The following is a 26,375-nucleotide window of genomic DNA, read 5'->3' on the forward strand; positions in this document are numbered from 1 at the left end:
CTGCTGTTCTTACATCAGCCCTTTACCTTTTCCAGTGAACACGTGTGAGGTAGTTTAGGGATGTTCTGTCTTCAGGCCCATCACAGCCCTCGTTGCTCCTCCGCCTCCTTCCACACACATGCTGACACCACGCAGGCCTTGTGGCAATGTGCATTTGTCTCCACCAACATGTATTTTGGGGTTTGGGGAGGTACTTTGTCACCTAGTTGTAAACGGTGCCCGTGGTTTGCTATCTAGTTGCTGTTTTTATGTGGGGATTTTGAGAGATTCAATACTGTGCTGCCACCATCTTCCTAGAAGTCAGTGTTTTTGTTTATCTTTTGCTGTTGTTACTTAAACTCTTGTTGCTGCTTTGAAAGACATCCCTTAAATCTTACATAGATGCCACCTTCCATACTGTCAACAGAAGGCAGTGTTGCTCTGGGAAAGAGTAGAATCCTAAACTCTTGAGTTTCCTAAAGTGCTGAAGAACACCATTTCCATAGAAATCCACTGCCTCCCTTTGTGCATGAGAAACCTGATACCCAATGAGAAAAAATAACTTTCTCTAAATGCAGTGATAATAAGTGCAAGGGATAGATATATAAGAGACCAATATGTTCTAATAAAGAGTAGGGGAAAACTGAAGAAGCAAATCAATCCCATCTGCTGTCATGTTTGCTGGGGTCACGGAAGCTCTCAATTCATGGGAGTCCATCTTTTTGTTTAACCCAGAGTTGATCAGGCCCCTGGGGGAGCACTCACAGCAGCCGAACTTTCAGGAGACCTGCAGATCATATAAACCATCTTCCTCTCAGCTACTTCTTGGCCCAGTCTCAGCATGAGTCAGTATTTAAAGAAACAGCATTCTCGTGTCCAAAAATAATTGAAAATAAGTCAGATGTTTATCGTGGTCTCTAGAAAAAACACCAGATCTGATTGCATTCTTAATGCACAGAAAGTTGTTTTGTTCTCCCTCTCCCTCCATTTCTCTGTCTCTCTTTCTCTGTATAAAATGCACTACGTTCTTTTTCTTCCCTTCCTCTAGCCCCTTCAAACTCTCCCAAATACATGTCATACAGAGTCTCTTGTCTCCCCCAACCTGTCATTCTCTGGATCTCCTCATTTTCTTACTTCCACAAATAATTTTCTCCCTTTTCTTTACTCATTATCCTGATTTGTGTGGCTTGGGAATGACATAGAAAAACAAGAACTACCTTAGAGCAGTGATTCTTTATCCAGGCTTCATGTTAACATTACTATGCAGATTTTTGAAAACCACACCCAGACCAGTTGTGTCAGATCTCTGATGATGGGATCCAAACATCATACTTTTTAAGCTTCCTAAGTGATTCCAATGTGAAGTCCAAGCAGAGATCCACTGCCTTAGAATGTAAGACAAGTGTAAAGCAGCAGGTGTGTTGGGGTTGGGAGGAGTGTGTAGAGAAGGAAGAAAAGCTTAAATATTTAAACTTTAAATACGTGTTTCTTTCAAAAATAAACCAAAATTATTATTTTTAATTTTAAAATGAAAAATAAAAATATTGGTTTTGGTTAGTTAACATTTATTTTATAAGGAGCAAGGAATTGTTGTGTGCAAGATTTACATGGGGAACCAAATTAATATCAGGATCACTAAGTGAGCATAGGGTTATATCAAAGTTAAATGATCTTAATGGGTTTATGTTATCAAGCTGTAATAGCCTGGCTTGCAAATCTCTGAGGGATATGCTTAAAGGAGCAAGGTTTATTTGTTGGATTGTTTGGATGGAAGATGGCCAGTCAGTTACATTTTCAAATTTTCTAGCCTGTTGCTAACCCATGTAGCCTATTTTTTGACAGAGGATACAATTACCATATAAACACAAGTCAAATCAAATGGAATGTTTTATATCCTTGTCTTCTAGACTAACTACCAAATGGTTGTGTGAAGAAAAATTATAACATTTTTTGAGCCAATTTCTATCTTATTAATCATTAAAAGCATGACTTCCTTGTGCTATCCAAGTTTTAGTACAATGGACTATATTATAAGAAATCCTTTGAAGACAGCTTTTTAGCATTATTTTAAAGTACTACCAAACAGTATTGCTCTTCGTCATAATGAAGGAACAGAGACTGGATTTATCCTCTCAAATTAAACAACTAGAAAACCAGTACAATATATGAAACAGCAGTTTTTAGACATTGCACAACAGGCAGTAGATGACTATGATTCTAAAAGAAAGAAAACATAGGAGAGGAACACTGTGATTGTCCCAGATTACTGCTAGGAGGCAGTCTCCACATTGTGTCACAGAGAGAAAAAATGCAAACAGAGCCCAGGTTGTATTAAACTAAAAAGAGTAAGATTAGAGGACAGGAAGCCCAAGGGAGCTAGAATTTAGGGCAATAGGAAGCAGAGAAGAGAGAAGTAGACATAGAGAGAGTTCAGAGATCTGAAGCGGATAGATGAGGTTGATTTTTTGCTTGCATGAGAGGACACTACAAAAGACCAGGGGCAAAGTACCAGAGATCAGTAGTCTGAACAATGCCTGTGCCTCACACCAAACTTGAAATAATTTGTGTTTCCCACAGAAAGAGTGTAAAGTCCTGAAAATGAGGCATTGTGTAGAGTACTCAGAAGAGTATCACCATAGTGATAAGGTTAACACTGTGGACCAGTCCTTACAAAGTTTTAAAGCAAGCCTAGTTGTCCAATGGGAATTTGGGAGGAAGGGAATGATGAATAGGTGGAGCACGTGGGATTCTTAGGGAAGTGAAAAATATTCTCTATGATATTGAAATGGAACAAACATGACATTATGCATTTGTCACTGCCCATAGAATACACAACACAAAGAGTGATCCCTAACGTAAACTATGTACCTTAGTTAATAATAATGTATCTATATTGGTTCATCAATTGTAACAAATATACCACATTAATTCAAGATGTTATTAATAGGGGAAACTGTGGGGTGGTGAGGAGGTATGTGGGAACCCTCTGACTTCCTGCTCAATTTTTCTATAAACCTGAAATTGCTTTAAAAAATGAAGCCTATTGGATGGACCTCGAGAGAATTATATTAAATGAAACAAGTCAGGCACAGAAAGAGAAATACCACATGTTCTCACTTATTGGTGGGAGCTAAAAATTAATATATAAATTCACACACACACACACACAAAACCTGGGGGGGGGGAGAAGATGTAACAACCACAATTACTTGAAGTTGATACGACAAGCAAAGAGAAAGGACATTGTTGGGGGGGAGGGGGGGAGGGAGAAGGGGGGGAGGTTTTGGTGATGGGGAGCAATAATCAGCCAAAATGTATATCAACAAAATAAAATTTAAAATAAATAAATAAATAAATAAATAAATAAAAATGAAGCCTATTAATGTGAAATATAAATGATCCCACTAATCTCCAGATGCTTAACTATTTGCCAGGACAAGTCCAACACACATAAACGTGATAAAGAGAGAAATAAAAGATGTTTTTGAAAGCCCAAATAAAATTTCTAAAATTGAAAATTATAATAACTAAAGTAAATATCCCACTGGATAGGATTAGATTCGATATTGGAGAAGACTTATAAAGAATAAGTATAGGCATATAAAGACATATAAGGAAATAGCAAGAGAAACTATCCAATATGAAGCACAGACAAAAAAATACTCAATTTTTTCCCAAAATTATGAAAATTAAAAGCACAGAGGTCTCAGAAGCTCAAAAATACCAAGTAGAATAAATGTAAAGAAAACCACATAAGAGCCATCATCATAAAAAGTGCTGAGAACCAATGATGAAGAGAGAAACTTAGGAGCACCCTTAAGAACAAAGGACACCTTACTTACGGGGGAACTAAGAGAAGAATTACAGAAAATTTAATTAGAAACGAAGTAGGCCAAAAGAAATGGCTCAAAATCTTTAAAGTACTGAAAAATTATCTACCTAGATTTGTGTGTCCAATGAATATATCTTAATATCTTTTAAAAATAAAGAGGAGCTAAAAATATTTTTTAAAAAACCAAAAGCCAAGTGAATTCATCATTACAAAAGCAAGGTAGAGAGAGTTCTTGAGGCAGAAGAAATATGGTTCCAGATGGAAACATAGGCACACAAGTAATGGAGTACTGAAAATGAATAATGTGTGGATAAGTAGGAAAGAAATTTTGTCTTATTTTTAGTCTCATTAAAAGACAACTTACTGTATGAAGAAAAAAAAATAATGTAATGTGGCAAGTATAATCCATGTGGAAATAAAATGTATGACAACAATAGAATAAAGTATAGAAAACGGAAGTGAGAAAATGCAAGTAGATTGCTACAAGGTTTTTAATCTATACATGAGGTGTTATAATATTGTTTAAAGGTAGATTGTGATATGTCTTCTTGATGGATCAGTCCTTTTATCATTAAGTAGTGTCCCTCATTGTCTCTTTTTATGGTTTTTAGTTTAAAGTCTATTTTGTCAGATATAAGAATAGCTACTCCAGCTCGTTTTTCTTTTCTGTTTGCATGGTAAATCTTTTTCCATCCTTTCACTCTTAGTCTGTGTGAATCTTTATGGGTGAGGTGGGTCTCTTGTAGGCAGCATATAGTTGGGTCCTGCTTTTTGATCCAGTCAGCCAGTCTGTGTCTTTTAATTGGGGAATTTAAGCCTTTTACATTAAGAGTTGTTATTGAAAGGTGTTGATTTATTCCTAGCATTTTATTGGTTGTTTGGTTGTCTTAGGTGTCTTTTGTTCCTTACTTTCTGATTTACTGTTTGTTTTCTGTGTTTGTTGGTTCCTTAGGTTGTAGATAGTGTTTTTGTTAGGTTGTTTTCTCTTCATGAATGCCATTTTTATTATACTAGCGGGTTTAGATTTTTCTTGGGTCTTTATGGCAGTGGTAGTTATTTTTCAGGAACCAAACCCAGTACTCCCTTGAGGATTTCTTGTAAGGGTGGTCTTGTGGTAGTGAACTCCCGCAGTTTTTGTTTGTCTGAGAAATATGTATGCACCCAATGTTGGAGCAGCCAGATTTATAAAACAAACTCTATTAGACCTAAAGAAGGAAACAGACACTAATACCATAATAGCAGGGGACCTGAACACCCCACTGTCAATATTAGACAGATCATCTAGGCAAAGAATCAGTAGAGAAACACAAGATCTAAACAAGACTCTAGACCAATTGGAATTGGCAGATATCTACAGAACATTCCACCCAACAACCTCAGAATATTCATTCTTCTCATCAGCACATGGATCATTCTCCAGGATAGATCACATATTAGGTCACAAATCAAGTCTCAATAAATTCAAAAAAATTGGAATTATCCCATGTATCTTCTCAGACCACAATGGATTAAAACTAGAAATTAATAACAAACGAACCTCTGGAAACTATACAAACACATGGAAATTAAACAGCATTCTACTTAATGACATATGGGTCCAAGAAGAAATCAAGCAGGAAATCAAAAAATTTATTGAAACTAATGAAAACAATGATACCTCATACCAAAACCTGTGGGATACTGCAAAAGCAGTATTGAGGGGAAAATTTATTGCATTAAACGCTCACTTCAGAAGAATAGAAAGATGGCAAGTGAACAACCTAACACTTCACCTTAAAGAACTAGAAAAACAAGAACAATCCAAACCTAAAGTTAGCAGACAGAAAGAAATCATTAAGATCAGAGCAGAACTGAATGAAATTGAAACCGAAAAAACAATTCAAAAGATCAACGAATCAAAAAGTTGGTTTTTTGAAAAGATAAATAAAATTGACAAACCATTAGCATAACTAACAAAAAAAAGAAGAGAGAAGACTCAAATAACAAAAATTAGAAATGAAAAGGGCGATATTACAACTGATTCATCTGAAATACAAGGAATCATTCGAGACTACTATAAACAACTATACGCCAACAAATTTGAAAATCTGGAGGAAATGGATAAATTTCTGGACACATAGAAGCTCCCAAAACTGAACCGTGAAGACGTAGAAAATTTGAACAGACCAATAACAACAAAGGAGATTGAAGCTGTTATCAGAAGGCTCCCAACAAAGAAAAGCCCAGGACCAGATGGATTCACAGCAGAATTTTACCAAACATTCAAAGAGGAATTGACACCGATTTTTTACAAACTATTCCAAAAGATTGAAACGGACGCAAATCTCCCAAACTCATTCTATGAAGCAAACATCATCCTGATACCAAAACCAGGTAAAGATATAACCAAAAAAGAAAACTACAGGCCAATATCCTTGATGAATATAGATGCAAAAATCCTCACTAAAATACTAGCAAACAGAATACAGCAACACATACGTAAAATTATTCATCACGATCAAGTGGGATTTATCCCAGGGATGCAAGGTTGGTTCAACATACGCAAATCAATAAATGTGATACACCATATTAATAAACTCAAACACAAGGACCATATGATCATCTCTATAGATGCTGAAAAAGCATTTGATAAAGTTCAGCACTCATTCATGACAAAGACCCTCTATAAGTTAGGTATAGAGGGAAAGTATCTCAACATAATTAAAGCCATATATGCCAAACCCACTGCCAATATCATCCTGAATGGGGAAAAGCTGAAAGCTTTTCCTTTAAGAACAGGAACTAGACAAGGATGCCCACTCTCACCACTCCTATTCAACATAGTGTTGGAAGTACTAGCCAGAGCAATCAGAGAAGAGAAGGAAATAAAGGGCATTCAGATTGGAAAAGATGAAGTCAAACTGTCCCTGTTTGCAGATGACATGATCCTATATATCGAACAGCCTAAAACCTCTACAAAAAAACTGCTGGAATTGATAAATGATTTCAGCACAGTAGCAGGATACAAAATCAACACACAAAAATCAGTAGCATTTCTTTTCTCCAATAGTGAACATGCAGAAAGAGAAATCAAGAAAGCCTGCCCATTTACAATAGCCACCAAAAAAATAAAATACTTAGGAATTGAGTTAACCAAGGAGGTGAAAAATCTCTATAATGAGAACTACAAACCACTGCTGAGAGAAATTAGAGAGGATACAAGAAGATGGAAAGATATTCCATGCTCTTGGATTGGAAGAATCAACATAGTGAAAATGTCCATACTACCCAAAGTGATATACAAATTCAATGCAATCCCCATCAAAATCCCAAAGACATTTTTCTCAGAAATGGAAAAAACTATCCAGACATTTATATGGAACAATAAAAGACCACGCATAGCCAAAGCAATGCTGAGCAAAAAAAATAAAGCTGGAGGCATAACACTACCTGACTTTAAGCTATACTACAAAGCTATAATAACCAAAACAGTATGGTACTGCCATAAAAACAGACACACTGACCAATGGAATAGAATAGAGAATCCAGAAATCAACCCACACACTTACTGTCAGCTGATCTTTGACAAAGGCACCAAGCCTATTCAGTGGCGAAGGGACTGCCTCTTCAGCAAATGGTGCTGGGACAACTGGATATCCATATGCAGGAGAATGAAACTAGATCCATACCTCTCGCCATATACTAAAATCAACTCAAAATGGATTAAGGATTTAAATATACACCCTGAAACAATAAAACTTCTTAAAGAAAACATAGGAGAAACACTTCAGGAAATAGGACTGGGCACAGACTTCATGAATACGACCCCAAAAGCAGAGGCAACCAAAGGAAAAATAAACAAATGGGATTATATCAAACTAAAAAGCTTCTGCACAGCAAAAGAAACAATTAAAAGAGTTAAAAGACAACCAACAGAGTGGGAGAAAATATTTGCAAAATATATATCTGACAAAGGATTAATATCCAGAATATATAAGGAACTCAAACAACTGTACAAGAAGAAAACAAGCAACCCAATTAAAAAATGGGCAAAAGAGCTAAGTAGGCATTTCTCTAAGGAAGATATACAAATGGCCAACAGACATATGAAAAAATGCTCAACTTCACTCAGCATCCGGGAAATGCAAATCAAAACCACACTGAGATACCATCTAACCCCAGTTAGGATGGCTAAAATCCAAAAGACTATGAACGATAAATGCTGGCAAGGCTGCGGAGAAAAAGGAACTCTCATACATTGTTGGTGGGACTGCAAAATGGTGCAGCCTCTATGGAAAATGGTATGGAGGTTCCTCAAACAATTGCAGATAGATCTACCATACTACCCAGCTATCCCACTTTTGGGAATATACCCAGAGGAATGGAAATCATCAAGTCGAAGTTATACCTGTTTCCCAATGTTCATCGCAGCCCTCTTTACAATAGCCAAGAGTTGGAATCAGCCCAAATGCCCATCATTGGATGAGTGGATACGGAAAATGTGGTACATCTACACAATGGAATACTACTCAGCTATAAAAACGAATGAAATACTGCCATTTGCAACAACATGGATGGACCTTGAGAGAATTATATTAAGTGAAACGAGTCAGGCACAGAAAGAGAAATACCACATGTTCTCACTTATTGGTGGGAGCTAAAAATTAATATATAAATTCACACACACACACACACACACACACACACAAACCGGGGGGGGGGGAAGAAGATATAACAACCACAATTATTTGAAGTTGATACGGCAAGCAAAGAGAAAGGACATTGTTGGGGGGGGCGGGGGGGAGGGAGAAGGGAGGGAGGTTTTGGTGATGGGGAGCAATAATCAGCCACAATGTATATCGACAAAATAAAATTTGAAAAATAAAAATAAATAAAAAAATAAATAAAAATTTTTTTTAAAAAAAAAAGGTAGATTGTGATAAATTAAACCATAGAACAACCACTAAGTATCAGGTAATAAGCCAACAGTAAAGATAAAATGGAGTATTATATAATACTCAATAAATCGAAAAGAAGGCATGAAAAGAAGAAAAAAGGAACAATGATCAGATAAGAGAAATAGAAAATAAGTACTATGATGATAGAATTAAACCCAACTATTTAAATAATCACATTAAATGTTAATGGCCTATATATTCCAGTCAAAAGGTAAAGATAGTCAAATTGGATTAAAAAACAACACACAACTCTGTGCTGTAGGTATACTATTTAAAATATGAAGACATAGATAGGCTTAAAACCAAAAAGAATGCAAAAAGATGTACAATTTGTGTGACACAGCTAAAGCAGTATTTTGAGGGAAATTCACAGAATTATATGCTTATATCAGAAAAAAAAAGTCTAAAATTAATCATCTAAGTTTCCACTTCAGGAAACTACAATAAGAAGAGCTAATTTCAACCAAAGGCAGCAGAGGTAAGGAATAATAAAGATAAGAACAGAATTCAAGTAAATAGAGAACCAATATGATGTAGAAAATCGGTGAAACCAAGAGCTGGTTCTTTGAAAAGATCAGTAAAATTGATTAACCTCTCACCATACTGATCAGAAAAGAAAAAATATAGTTACATTACCTATATCATGTTTGACAGAAGTGACCTTCTAAAGATCCTACAGATGTTAAAATAAGGAAATATTTTGAACAACTTTTTGCCAAGAAATTGGGCAGTGGAGATAAAATTTCAAATTTTTTGAAAGACACAAACTATCAAAGCTCACTCAAGAAGAAATAAATAAACTGTGGGTGGTAAAGCAATTGAATTCATAGTTTAAAACATTCCCACAAAACAAAACAAACAACATAACACCTCGAGGTCCAGATTTACTTATAAATTGTATCAACTATTTAAGGAGGAAATAATATCAGGTGTGTACATACTCTTTCAAAAAAGAAGACATAAAAGGAATTCTTGCCAACTAATTTTATGAGGCAAGCATTACCCTGATATTGAAATGGACAAAGACATAATAAGAAAAGAGAAATACAGAATAGTTTCACTCATGGATACAGATATATAAATCCTAAACAAAACTTTGGTAAATTAACTTCAACATATGAAAAGGATAATAAATCAAGACCAGTCGGTTTTACCCCAGGAAGACAAGTTTGGTTAACTATTTAAAAATCAGTGTAACTCATAATATTAACATACCACATTAAAAGACCAAAACAAACAAACAAGACATCTTTATGGATACAGAAAAAGCATTTACACAATCTGACACCACTCATGATAAAAACTCTTAGCAAACTAGAAATAAAAGGAAACTTTCTCAAAATAACAAAGGTCATCTATGAAAAATTCAGTTATAATATCATACTTTATGGTAAAAGATTGAATGCTTTGCCCCAAAGATTGGACTTAAAATATGATTACCTACTCCTGCCGTTTCTATTTTACCAGAAACCCTAGCCAGTGCAAAAAAGCAAAAGGCATACAGATTGGAAAGGAAGATATAAAACTCTCTTTATTCACAGACAACATAGTCATCTATGTAGAAAATTTTAAGAATTTACAAATTAAAGTAATATAACTAATAAGTGAATTTATTAAGTTCACACAATGGAAAGTCACTTATTAAAATTTATTGTATTTCCATATACTAACACTGAACAATGAGAAATTGAAATAAAAATGATCATTTAGAAAATTTACAAATATAAAATATTTATGGTTAATTTAAGAAAACATGTGTAAGACATATACCCTGAAAAGTGCTAAAATTAAGAAAAAAAAATTAGTAAAAACTACATAAATGAGAAAATATTCCATGTTAATGTACTCATAGTGGAATACTCACTATCAATTAGATATTAATTCTCTTAAAATTGACCTGTAGTTTCAAAATGACTTCCACCAGGATTTTTATTTGTAGAAATTGACAATCTAATTATAAACTTTACATTAAAATAAAAATTATCTAAGATAGACAAAATAAGTTGAAAGGAAAAAACAAAGTTTAATGTATGCTACTTGATTTTGAGACAATATAATGCCACAAATAATCAAGGTATTGGTATAAAGATAGACATATAGATCAGTGGAATAAAGAGTCCAGAAATAGACCCACACATGTGTGGTCATTTGATTTTGGATGAATATGCCAAGGTATTTCAATGAGAAAGGGATGGTCATTTCAGCAAATGATGCTAGAGCAATTGCACATCCATTAAACAAATAACCTTAATTCTTACCTCATATCACACAAAAAATTAACTTGAAATAGATCATAGACCTAAATGTAAGATTTAGAAGTATAAAACTTAGGGAAGAAAACATAGAAAAAAATCTCATGACCTTGAATTAGTCGAAGACTTAGGACATAAAAACTCTAACAATAAAATAATTATTTTTGATATGGTGGACTAAATTAAAATTTTTTTGCTATTCAAAAGATATTCTTAAGAAAACGAAAAGGCAAGCCACAGGCATGGGAAATATGTTTGCAAATAACATATCAGATTAAAGAACTTGTTTTAAGAATATATAAAGAACTCATGCAATGTAAGAGTCAACCCAATGAAAAAATGGGCAGAAGATCTGAAATAGACACACCATCAAAGAAGACAAATAGCAAATAGCACATGGAAAGATGTTAACATCTGTTGTCATTAGAAAAATGAGAATTTAAACCATACTTCAATAACACTAGACATCCCTTACAAAGTATAAAATTGAGACTGAAAATACACTGTTTGGCTAGAAGAAATAGAAAATGTTAGAGCCATTTTGTGAAAGAATTAAGCAATTTCTTATAAACTTAAATATATGCTAATCATGAGACCCAGCAGGGCAATTTGCTAAACATTTACCCAAGAATAAAGAGAATTTATGTTCCTCCAAGACTCGTAGTCAAATATTCACATCAACGTTATTCATAATAGCCCCAAACTAAAAACAGACCAATTCTCCATCAACTAATGAGTAGATGAAAAAATTACGGCATATCTGTAGAATAGAATACCACTAAAAAATAAAAAGAGTGAATAACTAATCCATGTAGCAACATGTGTAAATATGTCAGAAGTACTAATACTAAGTAAAAAGTGCCTAGACACAAAAGACTACACACTGTATAATTCCATTTGTATGAAATGCTAAAAAAGGCAAAAACTAAAGCGACAGAAAGCACATCAGTGGATGCCATGGGCAGGAGGTGGAGTTTGGGGATTGACTCCAAAGGGGCACAGAGAACTTTTCTACCATGATTAGGTGGTATTTCCAGGACTGTCTACATTTCTCAAAAATCGTCAAATATCTTCAGACATGCAAAATAGCACATGTGCAAGGTTATTCGTTGCAAAAAATAGAAATTGAAACTACATTGTGTAGAATGCTGCCTATTTATATATATTTTTTACATTTATATATTATATTTTAAATGCCTACATATCTTTAAAGGAAAATTGAATTTTTAGCCACGGCTTATGAAGAAAAGTGTCTATAATATGGTATTTAAATTCAACCTGTATAAAATTATATGAGCTGGGAAGGGGGGGGTGGAATTGCTGGATTGTGTGGCACAGTGGGACCCCAGAATCTGCTTGGACTTTTCAGAATGGACTGGTGATTATAACCACACTGACCTCATTATTTGGGCTTAATGTTCCTCAATAGTATTCTAAAGAAGAAAATGACAGAGAGGGGGGAATAAAATGGAAAAAAAAAAAAAAGGTAGTGCATATAATGACACACACATCATCATTACTACCAAGCTGGTCTGTCCTAAATGGCTATAAAAATTCAAAGAAAGTAGCTTTCCAAGAGACTGTTGCCATTTGTTATACCAGAGACTAGATGAAATTAAAGCCTCCCAAGATACAAGAAAGAGAGTTCTAAAACTCAAGGACTCTGACTCTCATTCTATAATTATGGCAGGTACACTTTGGTACGTGTGTTCATAAACTCGTTGTGAAGACCTTGGGGATGTCACTTTTTAATTATTTAAATGTTCCACATAGTTCATAGCTGTGATGGGAGGCAGTGATGCTTTAATATTTGAATATTAATATTCCAGTGATGGGAAAAAGGTCCATTTTCCCAAAATACTAAGCAGAGTCATATATAATAGAAATTGCAAACCTTTCAAAGTGTGTATCTCATGTAGCAGTGTGTCTGTCATAGGGACAAATAGTAAAATAGCATTAAATACACATAATGGTGACAGTGTTACTTTAACTGCTCTAAAATCTTTGCATGATTCATTACCACATGCATTGTAAATAGAATGACAAATTCAGAGGTTACAAAAAAGAGAAAAGATGGGTATATAACACAATTAATTTAATTCGGTCTTTTTTCTCCCACAACTCTGTAATAATTGATGATATTTCAATAGATAGTTGTCTTTTACTTAGTTTCCTATTTAGAACTACCTCGTTTACTTAATACTACTACCCTTCTAAATTCCAGAAGCCGAAACATAGGAGGACAAATGCACAAATTTGGAATAAGAAGACTGAGTATTAAATTTCACCTTTGTCACTGTATTAGGGTTCTCCAAAGAGACAGAATCAATAGGATATGTTATAATTATATGAGAGGGATTTATTAGTGGAATTTGCTCACGTGACTATGAAGAAAAGTCCCACAATAGGCCGTCTATAAACTGGGTGCTGGTAGCGTGCTCAGTCCAAGTCCAAAGGCCTCAAAACCAGGGAAGCTGGTAGAATTAACCATCACAGTTGCCTATCATCTGTGTGGCCTTAAGCAAGCAGCCTAACCTTTCTGACCCTCAATTTTCTCATCTGAAAAAAAAAATGTTAAGCCCTATCTCACAGACTTTTGAAAAACTTAATTTGGAAGATATAAGTGAAACATTTCCATCCACCACAGTGCTTCTCAAACTCTAACACACACAGCAATCACCTGGGAATATTGTTAAAATGCATATTCTGGTTCAAAAGGTCTGCAGTGGGATCTGAAATTTTGAAGCTTTCAGATGATGCCAGTGCCAAAACTCTGTTATTGTGGGTGTCATCGGGAAGCTGGTTGGAAATGTAAAATATCATGTCCCATGCAATGCCTACTGAATTAGAATCTGCATTTCAATAGGATCTCCAGGTAATTTGTATGAACGTTAAAATTTGAGCAACATTGGTCTAGTAGCAGACCTGACACATTGCAGATAATCGATCTAAAGGTATTATAAGTTTTGAATCATCACAGGAAAAAGTGTGCAGAATATAGATAGATATAACATATTTTTCTATTCAAAATTTGACTTTGAGTTATATTGCCCAGGTATTGCTTTCAGCTAAAGAGCAGCCTTGCCCCAGGTCAGGCTTCTACTTACTGATAGCCTCTCAATCAGCAGCTGTTTCAGTGGAAGTCTGAATTGTCAAAATCTCTTGTCATCATTTTCTTCTCCAAATTTCATGTTTTAAGTATTTATATAGAAACTACATTTACTAACTACTAAAATATAAGTTGTTTCTCTCTATATATTTATCAGAGACTACTCTTAGGAGCTTTTATCAACATTTTACAAACATACCTAATATACCAAACTGATATGATTCAAGCCATAGCAAAGATGAGTGATGTTTGCATTAGCCCATACTACTTTCTTGTAGATACATAAATAAAATTAACACTGAATAAGATTCTTAGGGAACTGGGGCGTCCCAAGCTGAAAAATTAGTCTACAAGTCTAGTTGCAGCCAGTTTTAGGGGATGAAATCTCAGTTTATGCATCAAATGAAATATGTAAAAGTATATTTTGAGATTTCAGCTCATATGCCATAGAATATGATCTATCAATTGATTTTTTAAAATAATATGTTTAATAATAGATCAACTTTTCTACCCACTATTATTTGAGTTATTTTTACTGTCTGTAGCTAGATAAGGCATTGATTTCTAATTCATACTTTTCAGTGAAGAGTAAAAATATGAGTATAAAATGGGAACTGTAGTATTTTCATCGGTGTGAGAGAATGGTTTTCTTTCATGAAGGTCTTCTCTCTGTTTAGAATTCCCTGAAACTTTTGTAGTTCTTGTAGAGCAGGCTTGCTAGTGACATATTCTTTCAGTTTTTGTATCTGGCAATGTATTAATTTCTACTTCATTTTTGAAGGATTGTTTTATTGGATATAAAATTCTTGCTTGACAGTATTTTTAGTTTAGCATTGAAATTTTTATTGCATTTTCTTCTAACCACCATGGCTTCTGATGATGAAACAGCTGTTAATCTTGTTGACGGTCCCTTAAACATGAATCACTTTCTCTTGATGCATTCAAGATTCTCTCTTTGTCTTCAGCTTACAACAATCTGACTATGATGTGTCTAGGTATGGATGTCTTCTTACTAGGAATTTATCAAGCTTCTTGGATGTGTACATTCATTATTTTTCATCAGACTGGGAAGTTTCCAGTCCCTGTTTCTTTCTGTTCACTTCTCTTTCTCCTCTCCTTTTGGGATTATCATTACACATAGCTGGTAATCTTTAATGGTGTCCCACAGGTTTAGAAGTTTCTGTTCATTTTTCTTTATTCTTCCTTCTTTGTATTCTTCAGACTGAATAACCTCAGTTGACGCATCCTCGGGTGTGCTGTTTCTTTCTTCTGCTTGCTCAAATCTGTTGATCCCCTCTACTAATTTTTTTCAGTATTGTACTTGTCAACTCTGGAAAATCTATTTGGTTCTAACTTTATACTTTCTGTCTCTTTATTAGTATTCTTAATTTGGTGAGACATTTGTTCTTACTTTCCTTTGGTTTCTTTAGACATGGTTTCCTTTAGTTATTTGGACACATTTATAATAGCTAATTTAAAGCCTTTGTCTAGTGAGTACAATGTCTGGGCTTCCTCAGAGTCAGTCTTTTTTTTCCTTCAAGTATGAACCATATTTACTTTATTATTTGTGTGTCATAATTTTTTTTATTGAAAACTGGATATTTTTAATAATATTTGGGAACTCTAGATATCAGAATCTCCCCCTCCTTAGGGTTTGTTGTTGTTGCTGTGTGTTGTTGTTGTTTAGTGTCTCTATGTATTCCATAAAGTCCATACTTTTAGTTATGTGCAGCCATTGAAGAGTCTCTGCTTGTTTTGCTTAGTTGTCAACTAACAACCAGATAGAAATTCCCTTAAATGCCTGCAGCCAGGGAGTTTCTCAGTCTTTACCAAGGGGTTTTGTGTGGATTTTGTGTCTACCCTTCAACGCTCAGCCAGGGAGTTTACGACTCCGCCCTTACCTTCAGTTTCTGCTTGTGCAGAGCCTCAAGGTCAGCCAGTGGTGAGAGTTTTAGGAACTTCTCACTTCTTTCTCGAACATGCACAAAGCCCTGGGCATGCACATAACTCTAAGTGTGCATGTGGCCTTCTAGATTTCCAGGAATATATCAGAACATTTCAAAACCCCCTATAGAAATCTCATTCCCCAGATTTTCTTTCTAAGCTTTCAACTAGCCTATCATTTGTCCCAACTGTTGTCCATTGCTTCAGGTAGCCATGATGTTAAACATAAGTGCTACTTATTATTTTTAACAAATACTGCTGGGGGAAAAGGCTGTTCACACTGGTCAAGTTCCTAGTCAGATCAAATAAAGACAAGCCTCCAAGTAGGGTCTTCCAGGGAACCACTAGATAGGTCAAATACTGACAATTCTCTGGGAATGGAGCTTTGAAGAAGTTCCAACCCTGCTCTGCCCATTCCAGCAACTGCCAGACTACTGGATTCTACTGTGATTGTGGACTGTTGTTTTTCATGGTTTTTGCAAAGCTGGGGAGAGGAGAATGGGAATAGGGCAAGTTAAAACAACACAGAGTTGGCTGCACTTACCAAGATTCAGCCATTTTTCTTGAATAAACACACTCCAGATTGCTTCGAGCCATTAGTTAATTTCCAGAGTTCTGAAAATGTTGATTCGGAAAATTTTTGCTAGATGTTTTTATGGAGAGGATTTTTGGAGGTCGTTACTACACCAGTCTAGCTGATGACACTTAAAATGCCCTGAAGCTTTTGAATGGTGAGCAAAAGTCATGTGAAACTTCATTGCCTTGCTGTACTGGAAAGACAGACCATATGTCTACGAGAGATTGTATAGGGTTCTATTTGAAGATACCTCTAAAGTATCTTGGTGGTTTGAAGCAATTGTTCCACAAGAGGTCACAATGACCCCTCCTAAGAAAGATTTCTCATAATTCAATGTCAAACTTGCAAGAAATGTTGTGTAATGATTAAGAGTGCAGTCTTTGGAACTAGACAACTCTGGTCTCAAGCCTAAGTCTGATCCTCAGTAGCTCTGTGACCCTGGTTAAGTTACTTACCCTTTACAACACAGTGATAATAGCAATATGTATTCATAATTTATTTTAAAATCCAACTTTAAAAGTAAAGTGCTTTGCACAATTCATGGCACAGAGTAAATGCTCAAGAAATAAGGCTGCACTCTAACCAACTGAGCTAACCAGCCAGCCCAAGAAATTTTAGCTTCTATTGCTATCATCCTTAAGACTATAGTTTGGCACCACTAATAATAATGCTGAATGTTCACCTTAATATGTTTCTTTAAGAGTCACATTCAAAATAGGAAATAAACCAAAACTGTCTCACTCACACTACTTTGTTTTCTGTGCAATTCCAGGCACTGTGGTGGTCCAGCAGTTGATGTCAATGATGATTAGCAAACATGATCGCCTCTTCCCCACAGAGACAGACCTACAAAGCAAGTCCCAAGATGGGGTGAGCAACAACAACAATGAAATTCCAAAGAAAGCCACCATGGGTCAGTTACAGAACAAGGAGAATAATAATACCAAGGATAGCCCTGGCAGGCGCTGCTCTTGGGACCAGTCCGAGTCTCCCCAGAGAAGCAGCATGGACAACGGATCCCCCACGGCTCTCCCAGGCAGCAAAACCAATAGCCCAAGGAACAGTGTTCACAAGCTGGATGTCTCTAGGAGCCCCCCTCTCATGGTCAAAAAGAACCCAGCCTTCAATAAGGGTAGTGGGATCGTCACCAATGGGTCCTTCAGCAGCAGTAATGCAGAAGGTCTTGAGAAAACCCAAACCACCCCCAATGGGAGCTTACAGGCCAGAAGGACCTCTTTGTTGAAGGGGTCTGGTACCAAAATGGGTACCCACAGTGTACAGAATGGAACAGTGCGCATGGGCATTTTGAACCCCGACACGCTTGGAAACCCCATGAATGGTCGAAGCATGAGCTGGCTGCCCAACGGCTATGTGACCCTGAGAGACAACAAACAGAAAGAGCCAGCCGGTGAGTCAGGCCAGCACAATAGGCTCTCCACCTACGACAACGTCCATCAGCAGTTCTCCATGCTGAACCTTGACGACAAGCAGAGTGTCGACAGTGCCACCTGGTCCACTTCTTCCTGTGAAATCTCACTTCCGGAGAACTCCAACTCCTGTCGCTCCTCCACCACCACCTGTCCAGAACAAGACTTTTATGGGGGGAACTTTGAGGACCCTGTTTTGGATGGGCCTCCGCAGGATGACCTTTCCCACCCCGGGGACTACGAAAACAAAAGTGACCATAGGAGTGTGGGAGGTCGAAGTAGTCGTGCCACCAGCAGCAGCGACAACAGTGAGACATTTGTTGGTAACAACTCCAGCAACCACAGTGCTCTGCACAGTTTAGTCTCCAGCCTGAAACAGGAAATGACCAAACAGAAGATAGAGTATGAGTCCAGGATAAAGAGGTGAGGAAAATCTGGAGGTCACAACTCCAGAGAGCATGTAACAGCCCCCTGCTGTGGGGCAGGATCACACAGGGGGCTAAGTACGCTGATTTCAAAGTCAGAGACCCGAGTTCAAGTCCTCACTTCACCACTTGTGAGCTGTGGAACTCTGGAGAAGTTAGCTTAATCTCTGTTCCCTAATGTGAAAAATTTAAATCCTAGTAGATCTAGCTCAAAAGCACATAAGAAGTCACTGAGCTTTGGCCCTGACACAGAATATGAGCTCAAAAAAGTCATCTTTGATTATTATTATTATTAAACATGTAGATTTATACTGGAGGGCTGGAGGGAGAGGGGTTTGAGGAAAGGAACAGAGAATAAGGAGAGGGCTGGTTTTCACCAACAAGAAAACGATAAAATTAGTCTAAAAAAATTGTAGAAGTAAAGAGACCTTTAGTTTTCATTCTTCTAATCACTGAATGCTGAGTGTCTTCTATCTGCCAGGCTCAGTTCCAGACCCTGAGGATTTAGATGAGTTCAGAGAGGTAACAGACACTAGGTGACATGGGGAGTCAATTACAGTCTGATTTTTCCTCTGAGATAGGCATCCATGGAGGTTACTGAGAAGAGAGGTGACAAAGTGTTTTCATACAAACAAGGGAAACTGTAGCCTAAATGGGGAGCAAAGAATATGGTCTACAAGGAAGGAGTTATGCTAAAAACAACTTACTTCTCATAAGATGGCCAAAGTAGGCATTCACTTAGCAATTTCCTCGGGGAAGCAATCTGGGCAAGGTAAGGGGCGCTGGCTGAATGCGTTGTGTTCATGTGCCCCTGGGAGTCAGATGCCCTGTTGGCTGGAGAACTAGGAAAGCAGAGGATGGCCCAGGACTGACAGATATGGCCTTGTGCTAGAGACCACACCCGCGTTTCCACCGTGGTCTCAGAACGTACAAACTGATCATTTTTATGTTCTTTCAGTGCAGTGTAGGGGAAAGAATACTGAATTATCAAGTCAGGAGAAGTGGGCCTGAGGCTCAGTTTGGCACAAAGTAGCTCCTCTAGTGGTCTCGGTCCCAGTTTTGAGCTGTGACTGGGGGGCCTTTTCCTGTGCAGGGTACTATGACCTCAACAGCTCATCCTGCTTCAACTGCTTCCATGGCTCCAAACTCCACATCCTCTTCCTTTACACATAAAGTCGACTTTAGTTCATCTTAATATGTATCCCATTCATTTATCAATTACAGACCAAAAAAATATATTTTCAAAAGCTATGGCAAAGTAAGTATAAACAAAATACTACTCATAAATGAGATTGAAAAATCACTTTCTTGGAAAGTATTTTTTGTAAGCTTCATTGAACGGAACATGGTTTGAATTTTTATATATAATGCCGAGTGACAGGAGGTTTAAATAAGAAATAAAATAGCGTCTTCATCTTATAAGGTTACTCTTCTTTCTGAATGTAGTTTTTGGAACTGCTAGGTACCAGAATTCTGAATTGCTGCAAATGCATGATGATAAATTTACACTTAGCACTGGGAAGCTTATCTTTTGAGGTGAGGAATAATACTTTAAACTTGTATTAGGAAAAGAAAAAAGTTATTGTGAAACTGCAGATGTACACATTCATTTCTGAGAATGTTGGTGATAACCTGTATGTTCTGAGTTCTATGGTGCATTCCAGCGACTTTGATAAAATAATAGAACTTTCCAACAGAGTGTCATCTCAATGGGCCATTCCACTGTAGCATAAACAAAGCATAAACAAAAAGTATGAAAGGCCAGGGGAGAGAGAGGTCTGCAGAGGTCTTGCCACATACCCAAGCCATGGAAGTATAAGGCCAACTCTTCCAATTTTCTGTCATTCCAGTTTAGAGTTACACATTTTTCTTTAAATTCTTTTTTAACTCTACCCCACAAGTATTGAGGGTGGATAGATGGAAGATAGATAGATAGATGATAGATAGACAGACAGACAGAAAGATGATAGAATATCATAGATATTATAGATGGACTATCTATAGATGATAGAGATAATATTATCTATGGATGATAAAATATTTTACTTCATTTAATTATCAATTTCTGCTTACAATTCTGTTATATTTATACTTAATAACTTGAGGCTGTACTACTAGGTGAATAAAAGTTCACGATTGTTTAATCTCCCTGATGAATTGGTCCTTTTATCATTAAATAATGGTCATCTTTAATTGTAATAATACTTTTTTCCTGAAAGTCTATTTTTCCTGATATTAACGTTGCTATACCATCTTTCTTCTGAAGAGTAACTTCCTGATATATCTTTTCAATTCTTTAACTTTCAAACTTTATGTTTCATCATCTGATCTGAGGACTTATGTTTTTTTCAATTCTGGGATATATTTATCCATCAACTTTTTGTCTATGTAATCTCCCCTATTTTCTCAAGTTTCTATTTCTGCAACCCTATTCTATTCAGGAACATTGATCCTTCTCAATCTATCCTCCATCTCTGCTAATTTCTCTTATATTAACTTTCTGTATTTATCGTTCTGTATAATTTCTCTGAGACCTGTGTTCTGGCTTACTTTTTCTCTTCTTTGCTGATTCAATTCTGCCACTTCTCCAGGCCCATGAGTAGAGTTTTTATAGTCCGTTTTTCATAAAGACAATTGATGTTGCAAGCTCTCAGTGGAGTCACTTGTAGCTTTCTGCCTCTCTTATACTGTAAGCCTCATCTTTTGTCCCTATGTGGGAAAGAATAACCTAGCCCCAGCCTCTAAGGCCTCTATCTAACACCAATATCTCTTCTGCACTTCTATTTACTGTTCTATATTTGAGTTTCTTCTTTGGTTCTGATACCTGAAGATGTTCTTTTATTTATTTTAACATTAACTGTGTATTTAACAAATATTTTTCTTGCATATTTTTTCAAAATTTTTATGTGTTTGCATTGGGTGGATTTCCTTCTATATTCATCTCAGTCTCTTAGATTCCTGAAAGTGTCATGCAAGTGCCTGATAACATATAAATATATCAATATATTGTTTTATAAGAACTGTCTTTTTAGTATTTAAGCTTCAGTTTCCTCTGACATTTTTACCTCTAAAATAGCTTTAGAAAACAAAGAAAATATATTGTAGAATAATTTTCTGGGTGGCAACCAACACACAGATTCTTATACAGAATGTGATCGTGCATTTAAAATAGCCTTCTAAACTATGTAGGATTACAGAATATAAAATATTGCTTTTAGAAAATTCTGATTGCAAAGGGAGGGTAGAGTCATTTTTAAGTGTTATTATCTGGATGAAACAACACATGGCTCATACTTTTCAAAACAGAAAAGTAATTGAGATTTTAATTTTTAAATTGTTATTAAAATAATCAGATTTCTGAGAGCTACACGTGTATTAACCTTTTCAAATTTCAGTGGTGTGGTACATGTGAATGTGCCCCCTGGGACTTTAGCTCAGAATAGGAGAAATTTAAAAGTCAGCTATTACCAAGATACATCTCATAATAAACAAGTGTTTAATACTCCTCTTTTGAACACTATATATGTATATATAGGATCTTAATGGTTATGGAGAAAACAGACTCTGTTTTTAAAGAAATTACCTAAAATTCTACAATTATCCAAAAGAATACAGCTATCAATTTACAGAGATATAAAGTACCTATATCCTAAGATATATCAACACCTTGGAAGGCAGTGAGCATTGGGGATAGCAGGCTACTTGGGTGGGCTCCATATCAGGTGGAGTGCTTATTTAACACATGTAATTTTTACCTCTCTTGTCAATGTAAGCTGGCTACTTTTGGTACTTTTTTATAAGATGAGACTATATGCTCCAGGAAAGTTTATTCTTAGCAGTAGACTTTAATAATGACATTTTTGCTATCAATAGTTTTCCTTTGATAGAAATAAAAGGCAATTGCCCTCTTTTTCTTCCAACTTTATCGGACTTTTCCCCTTCCATTTAGTAAAGTCTAGTTTACATTTAATGTCCAGGAAGTTCGGATGGTTGGGCTGCTTCCTGCTTCTGCTTTCTCTGTGCTGCATGACATGGGTCTCTGGCTTCTCTGTGCTGGCATTCATTCATTCACTATTAAATGACAACTAAGTGCTCCCAAGAGACATCTTAGGGCCTTATTACTAACATGATAATAAATTATCTCAGCAAATAGTAAAATAATACAGTAGAATAGCACTTTTAAAACCATTAGGCCTTGCATCATTGATTTGAAAGAGCTTTATTTCAATTTCCTAAGCATTGTAGAGAGTTTAGAAAATATTCATATCCCTCTTGTGTTTCAAGTGAACAAAATCACTTTGTCTCTTCTTCCCTTCCTCCCATGCCTTGTAGCTTAGAACAGCGAAACTTGACTTTGGAAACAGAAATGATGAGCCTCCACGATGAACTGGATCAAGAAAGGAAAAAGTTCACGATGATAGAAATCAAAATGCGAAATGCCGAGAGAGCAAAAGAAGATGCTGAGAAAAGAAATGACATGCTACAGAAAGAAATGGAGCAGTTTTTTTCCACATTTGGGGAGCTGACAGTGGAACCCAGGAGAACCGAGAGAGGAAACACAATATGGATCCAGTGAGCCTGCTTTCTTCTGCTGTCTACGATGGCTCTGGGAAGGATTCTGGTGGTTCTGGTGAAATATTATTTGGGACCAGGTGGCTGGTCACCTAGCTGTACAGAGCTCTAACCGGTGAAAGAATATCATATACAGACATAAACCATCCATATCTGCAGTGTGTACCAAAGTCATATATCATGCCCCATAATGCTACTGTCAAGTGTTACAACTGGATATGTGTATATAGAGTAGTTTTTAAAAAGTAAACTAAAAAAGAGAAGCATATCTCAAGAATTATTTTATTGCAAGTCTTGTATTTAAAGTGTTAAATCAATATGTTGCAATTTAGCTTGCTTTCAAGCTTCACCCCTTGCACTTAACATAAGCTATTTTTGGCATTGTGTTATCATCAGCTTATTTTATAGATCAATATTTTTATTTCCCCTTTTGCTGAGGAAATGAAGATAAACAGAAATATAAATATATATAAAATATATAAGATGAGTTATTAAAATCAAAAGAATACTTTGTGGCTGTGCTGTTTGTGCCAATAGACATTGCCATGACCAAAAAGAGAAATGTAAATCATTTTATAAAATACAGTAGAATCACCAGGAACCTTTGAACTGCTCTTAATTTCTTCCCTTGGCACTGCTCAGTTTTGCTTTGTGAGATGATTTGACATAGGAATTTTGAGGCTGTGTAAAAAGTCCCCTTCTCGAGCCCCCCTGTCTACCTTGCCAGATCCACAGATATATAGCTCCCATGTGGGATGCACCTTAGGTGGGGGAAAATGGTAAAAAATGACATTTTAATCAGTCACGTCTTGAATTCCTCTGTCCTTCTGGACTGCATCTCTATAACTGCTGGGTGGTTATTAGAGGAATTCTTACTGCTGTTTAGAAGTTGAGAAACAATGCTTGCTAAACCTTGCCCATATGGGCACCTGTCCCACACCCAAACCTCTCCCCCACCTCCCAACATTTGCACTTTGGTATGCCAGCAGTGAAACAGTCTTCCTGTATTCCTCTCAGTGAAACTGCTAGAGTATGTGTCATATAGTGGTATTTTCCTCTTGCTCAGGCTGCGTCATCTGGGATTCTGCCTGCACCACAGCTGGCAAAGGCAGTTTGCACAAGAGGAAAACTATGGGGGGAAGGGGACCAGGAGATGAAGGAGAAAAGTTTGGAAGGAAGAAGCTATTTTTCTTCTAATTTTGACAATGTCTTTCTTCCTGTTGAAAACATGTTCATTCACAATACTTTTAAAACATGAATGCTTAAAGGTGTAACTTTCTAGAAAAACCCAGGGGTCTCTGGAGCTAGAGTTTTGGGTGAGTAATTCTTTGCACTTCAATAAGATAATGATTTTGAGAAGCCAGACAAATAAATCTTTCTCACACTAGAACAAAAAGTCACAGAAGGCATAAACAAAAATAAAGACTACCTGTGTTTATAGGATTTGTGTTGTTTGAAGGTTGTATGTTTGTGTGTGTTTATTTAATTCCAAGAGGCAGAGTGGTCTTCAGAGCATTCATTCTCGACACTGACCTGTTTTTATGTCTTCCCACTGAGCAAGCTTATGTGGTCCCTGTTATTGACCAGTATCTATATAGCAATAACTTCTTTATCTTAAGCTCCATTTTCTCTCTTTTTCTAATTATTTAATCAGATACTTCCACCTGAATAGCCTATAGGAAATTAAAAATCAAAATGTGCAAAATTGATCTCAATTAATTCTCCTTCTATACCTTTCCATCTTTTTCCAGTTTCTGTCTTAGTTAACGAAAGCCTCAGATTCACCCATGCAGCTACTTGATAGTAAAAAACAAAGCTTGTGCTGTCATACTGCTGGGATTCAAGTTGTCTGCAATTTGCCAGCTGTTACCAAACATAAAAATTATATATAACTTTTTTCCTCCATGCAGTTGGAATAATAAAAACACTACTGACCTGTGATGTGGTTTTAGTGGGACGACTTGTGTTAGGCTGAGCACAGCAGCTACTATACAGGAAGGACTCCATAAATGTTAACTCAGTTTTGCCTACTTTGCCCTTTTCTTCACTCTTAAATTCACTCACCACATAGTCTATTCCACTCCTCTTTGCCTTTTTATTCTGCTCTTTTTAATTAGTTTCCCCTCACCTAAAAACATCCTACCCAGACACTTTTGTTCCAGGATCTCTCCCCTACTTTTATCCTACTTTCATTGCAGGCTGCCCTTTGTAAACCATCCATCCGACCATGTCTTGGCCTTGCTAAACATTTGATGACTCTCACTTGCCAGGAGAAAGCCCTTCTCATAATGTAGATGGCTCTGACTTCCAGTTTCATTCTCATCTCCTACCACTTCCCACCACACCCGCCATGCCATTTCACACCTCTACGACTTTCCACCTGCCATCGCTATGTCCTTGTCTGCCTTCCTTCTATCCTTCTTGTCTTCTCACATTTAAGAGACAAATCAATATTAGCTCCCCAGTGAAACTTCTAGAATCTCAAAGCAGAGTTAGTTGCCTTTTGTGCCCCAATCTGCATGAATCTCTTTTAGCCTTTCCCACATCTGATTATTTTCTTCACCACTTAAGAAGCATTTTAGGAGACAGCATGATGGAGTAGAAATAGCAGAAAATTTAGAAGCCTTCAGACCTAGATATGCACCTTACCATTCCTTACTCAAGATGTATGGCAATGACCGGTCACTCACCTTCTCTGAGCCTGCTTTCTCATCTGTAAAGTGGAAATAATCACACGTGCAAAGTAGGGACATTGCAATGCTTAAAGGTAATATGTAATGTGTCCACCCCAGGGCCTGCCACTAGCTCCATTGAAAGCTCTATCAATAAATTAAGCTTCTTAAGGGACCAGGATGGTATCTTATTGATCTTAAATTCCTCCTCCTCCACCCCTTATGCCAAATAGTGTGCCAGCACAGAGCAGTTTTTTTGAATGAGAACACATACACACACTCACACATATACACACACATGCATTATATAAATGTATGTATAATATTTCTTATTCAACCTTTGATTTATGAGGGAATCTGTTATTAATTTTAATTATTGATCTCATTGGTGATGACCTCCATTCAATGGATACCATAAGCAGCATGTCCATCTGGGTTTCTATTAGTTTAGCTAAAAGCCTAGGAAATATCAACTGCATACTGACATAAGAATAAATTGGATATAAGTAAGGATACAAAGCAGGTACTATCAACAGTTCATTTACATCCTCAATATACTTCCTTAAAACTATTTAGGTAGTTAAAATATTCTTAAATTACAAGCTCAGGAAAAAGAATTTGCTTACAGGTGTTGGGCCTACCCTGTTAG

The 26,375-nt window shown here is 36.4% G+C and overlaps 1 protein-coding gene across 5 annotated transcripts in view; it reads left to right on the forward strand.

Annotated features, from left to right (window-relative positions):
- ARHGAP24 (Rho GTPase activating protein 24) overlaps positions 1-24,497 on the forward strand; it is a 710,372-nt gene extending 685,875 nt beyond the window's left edge. For all 5 annotated transcript variants that reach the window (XM_063107675.1, XM_063107673.1, XM_063107674.1 and 2 more), the window contains 2 exons: positions 17,403-18,480; positions 22,815-24,497. In XM_063107675.1, coding sequence (XP_062963745.1) covers positions 17,403-18,480; positions 22,815-23,058 — 1,322 coding nt within the window. In that variant the 3' untranslated portion in view covers positions 23,059-24,497. The remainder of the gene's footprint in view (positions 1-17,402; positions 18,481-22,814) is intronic.
- Positions 24,498-26,375: the final 1,878 nt, after the last annotated feature.

Source organism: Cynocephalus volans, chromosome 9 (assembly GCF_027409185.1).
Source record: "Cynocephalus volans isolate mCynVol1 chromosome 9, mCynVol1.pri, whole genome shotgun sequence".
In the NCBI taxonomy this organism is placed as follows: Eukaryota; Metazoa; Chordata; class Mammalia; order Dermoptera; family Cynocephalidae; genus Cynocephalus; species Cynocephalus volans.